Genomic DNA, 3,849 nt, shown 5'->3' with positions numbered 1-3,849 from the left:
TGATTTGCTTATGTCGCAGTGACTGATATGTTTAGGTTTTGGGTCAGCGCTGTACAGCATTCTGAAAAAGTGTATTTCTAAAAGTGCGCCGTAATGACGCCAGTGTCAACTGCAGTGTGTGTTGGAAAGGACTGGATGCTGTTCAAACCTCATGTCAAATTTTTGTCACCCCAAACAAAACCATTTTAAATCCACACAATCTGACAACACTGGGGCTAGATCACAATATAAGCCACAACACAAGTGAGTTCAATAAAATATATCTTTATTACAGACATGTACAAAAATCAAATATACAAAACATTCTGCTAATGTGACTCAGAACTCCAGCATGGACCAGTCGTGGTAAGACATCTCTTCTAGAGGAATTCTGCACTCTGGATTCTCATGCAGACAAGCCGTCATCATATCACAGCATTCTGTGAAGAAGAAATGGAGAGGTGAGGTTATTGTTATTATTATTATTAAGCTGTTTCACTTAATTGTTCTTTGATGAACATCTCACCTTGAGAGAGAGTAAATTTGGACCAGTCATGTTGGAGGTAGTACAGGTCATACGCTGATGGGAATTCTCCATGGAGCATTGTGAACAGAAGAACCCCAAGAGAATAGACCGTCGCTGGTTTGGCCCGGTAGCATCCTTTTTCATAAAACTCTGGCGGGATGTACGCTTCTGTGCCTGGAGGAGAGACGTTTAGTTTAGCATCATGTTGAATATATATACCAGATGGGCTTCAGCTGTGCTAATTAACCAGCTTTCAATACGTATATTAATAATGCTTATGCACATTCATAACTAGTGTTGTCAAAAGTATCAACTACCAATCGATACCGACACTCATCACAGTCATATTTGCTGAGCATGTGAACACCAATGGCCAATCAGTGGTGTTTAACAGCGCTCAAATTGACTTGTTAAATGTCAGAATCGATTGGTACCGAAGTCGATACTTTTGACCACACTATTCAAAACACCTACCAGAGAAGAGACTGTAGGCTGATTCCATCATGAAGTCTCCACACCCGAAGTCGATCAGCTTGACTTCCAGTGTGTCGGGGTTCACCAGCAGGTTTTGAAGCTTAATGTCCCGGTGGAACACCCCGCGGTAACAGCACACGTTGGCCGCATAAACAGCTTGCCTCATGATGGTATGTGCTGTTTTCTCACTGAGAACTCCTCCGCTGACTTCAAGGAATGCCTCCAGGTCCATGCTTGGACTAGGCCGCTCCATCACCATGACATAATGGTTTTCAAAGACCTGCCAGTCCAGAAGCTGAATAATATTCGGACACCTGGAGCCACCGCTGGCCATGTTTGCCAAGGTGATCTCTAGAGGAAGTGGCTGGTCACATGACTGAAAACAAAATAATAATGTTGGTTTTCAAACAAGGGTTTCTGACCACAGCCTGTGGTCTATAATAAATATAAGACTTTATAAACTGAACACAGCGAACAGAAAGTGTAGTCTACTCACAGAGCTGACATCTTGCATATTTGGGGTCTTCTGGACAAATTTAACTGCCACCTGTTTAAAGGAACAAGCAAACAATTAACATGTGCACGGAGATCATTTCATTCAGTCATAAATCCTGAACAGAGGATTCATTCGTCAGCAGAAATGTCCAAACAATGAAAGCTCTGATGATGTTCTTTAAACAGGGAACTTCATCAGAGGATTTGAGTCTACAAAAATGAATACCTGCAGACCATCCTGTATGCGAATCCCCTCATACACGGAGCCGAAACCTCCTTCACCAAGCTGCTTTCCGAGTTTGTAGCGGCAGCTGATGTCATCTGTTAAAAATGAAGAAAATGTCATTAAATTATAAACCAAATAAAAACACAAACAGTTGAAGTCAGAATTATTGTCAGATTTCAGAACATGATAGTTTTAATAACTCATTTCTAATAACTGATGTCTTTTATCTTTGTCGTGATGACAGTACATCATATTTACTGGATATTTTCCAAGATACCAGTGTTCAGCTTAAAGTTCTGAGGGTGAATAATTTTGACTTCAACTGTATAATTTTACAAAGTTTGATGAGCCTAAACAAATGTTCTGAACTCCAGCAATAAACTTACTATTATCCAAGCAGGTCCCATCATCTGCTGTAGACTTCACAGCAGAGTCCTCTTGTGAGACCTGATCCGGTGAAGGGTTCGAGTTTTCATCCAGGGCAGAGTCATAGATGTCATCTGTTATGAGCTGCTGGCTCACTGGAGATTCATTGTCCTCATCGGATGGTGAACTTGGAGGACTATCAAGCTCTTGCTCCAGGCTGTCCTCACTGAGGGAGGATTCGTTGTCTGCTGGGAAGTGAAGCTCTGCAGAGTCGTTCTCAATGACCACTGCAGAGTCAAAGCTGTTCACTTCCGGTTTACAGTCAAAATCTTCATCTGCTGGAGCATCAAGAGCTGGAGGTTGGAGAACTTCCAGCTCCAGGTTGCTCACAGCAGTGCAGAAGAATTTAGAGCTACTGATGGGCTCTGCGTGAAGTTCGTGGATCTCCTGCACACATAGCTGATCTAAAGAGAGGAAGGAACATCATTAATATGACTCTACAACTCTTTTTGACAAGATATTTGAACAGTTCATTTGCAGAAACATTACTCAATGTGTTTTTATTGATGATCTTCATGGGTTTTCTGCATTGAATTAGCAAACAAGTAAACTATATATCTAAAGGCAAAGCTCACTGAAATAAAAAATCCTAATACAAATAATTCTTATTTTTTCTGTTTTTTACACAAAACTACAAATTCTGAAGAAAATTCCTGAAATCAGCAGCCATTAACCTTCATTGTAGGAACACAAAATACTGTGGAAGTCAATGGCTGAAAGCACCTCAAACAGGTTTAAGGAGTAAATTATGACAGAATTGTCTTGTTTATGTGAACTGTGGCTTTAAGAAACTCTTTCTAAAATATCTTCCATTTAATGTTCATTTCTGATCTTTAAACACTTATGTGATGTGTTTGGTGTGTTTAACAGTATGCTTTAGTAATTAAAAGTGCTCATAAATCTATTTTACCAACAACAGTAGCTCTTCTTCTGGAAAAACAGGCGAAGAAGATGGGAGACAATTTGAGTTTCCTCTTTTTCTGTCTCCCTGCCTGTTTTCCTGCAGCGACGGCCGGGTCATCGGTCATCAGATGACGGTGATTCTCTGTCGTGCTGCCGGTGGGTTCGAGTGGCTCACACGGTTGTTCGTTCGCACACTTAACACCAAACGCTTTCTTCAGACGGTTAATCAGTTTTGAAAATGCCATTTTATCACTGTACTGTTGAATCGCAGAAAGTACTGAACTACTAGACATCCAAAGAAGCTAATGAGAGTTTCTGCTACGTCAAAAAGCTTTATACTGTCACCGATGATGTCAGAGTTCCACAGTTCCATTTGGTATGACGTAGAGACTTTTTAAATCACAACAAACTTCTAATGCAGGCCCGCGCTAGACTGACTGGCTCATTCGCCTTAATGTGCTCACACAGCCACCTGCTTATACACATTTTTTCCAATTATTCATTTATTTATTTTTGCACTTAGACCTATGTATTTTTTCTGTCATGCACAACTTTTTCTGCGTTTTGCTTTTTATTACAATTATTACCATGTTTATGGTGTGTGTGTGTGTGTGTGTGTGTGTGTGTGTGTGTGTGTGTGTGTGTGTGTGTGTGTGTGTGTGTGTGATTCATTTATTTTGAGTAGCACATTTCAGTTATTTTATATTTTCATTATCAATTATTTATCATTTTTAACAGTATTATTATTATAATTTATATTATATTTTATATATTATGATTATATAAATTCGTTATTCTTGTGAATTCTTTTTTAATGAAT

At 39.6% G+C, this 3,849-nt stretch overlaps 1 protein-coding gene across 1 annotated transcript; it reads right to left on the bottom strand.

Moving 5' to 3' along the window:
• Positions 1-216: 216 nt before the first annotated feature.
• On the bottom strand, positions 217-3,432 carry LOC141377132 (serine/threonine-protein kinase pim-2-like). Its single transcript, XM_073920690.1, has 7 exons — positions 3,037-3,432; positions 2,087-2,530; positions 1,701-1,795; positions 1,476-1,526; positions 980-1,355; positions 506-679; positions 217-419 (listed from the first exon to the last, which is right to left on the bottom strand). The coding sequence occupies exons 1-7, from the start codon at positions 3,320-3,322 to the stop codon at positions 319-321; spliced, it is 1,527 nt and encodes a 508-aa protein (XP_073776791.1). The 5' UTR covers positions 3,323-3,432; the 3' UTR covers positions 217-318.
• Between the last annotated feature and the right edge of the window lie 417 nt (positions 3,433-3,849).

The sequence above is a fragment of the Danio rerio genome, chromosome 13, assembly GCF_049306965.1.
Source record: "Danio rerio strain Tuebingen ecotype United States chromosome 13, GRCz12tu, whole genome shotgun sequence".
Lineage (NCBI taxonomy): Eukaryota > Metazoa > Chordata > Actinopteri > Cypriniformes > Danionidae > Danio > Danio rerio.
Note: the sequence above shows the minus strand (reverse complement) of the source record. Positions and strands in the feature narration are given on the sequence as shown.

Bases quoted from the DNA above. Each gene is read 5' to 3' on its own strand.
- LOC141377132 (XM_073920690.1), bottom strand. From the start codon at position 3,322: ATGTCTAGTAGTTCAGTACTTTCTGCGATTCAACAGTACAGTGATAAA. The intron at 1,356-1,475 runs GTGAGTAGACTA...TTTTGTTTTCAG, and splicing joins ATATGCAAGATGTCAGCTCT to TCATGTGACCAGCCACTTCC. The intron at 420-505 runs GTGAGATGTTCA...TCTTCTTCACAG, and splicing joins CAAATTTACTCTCTCTCAAG to AATGCTGTGATATGATGACG.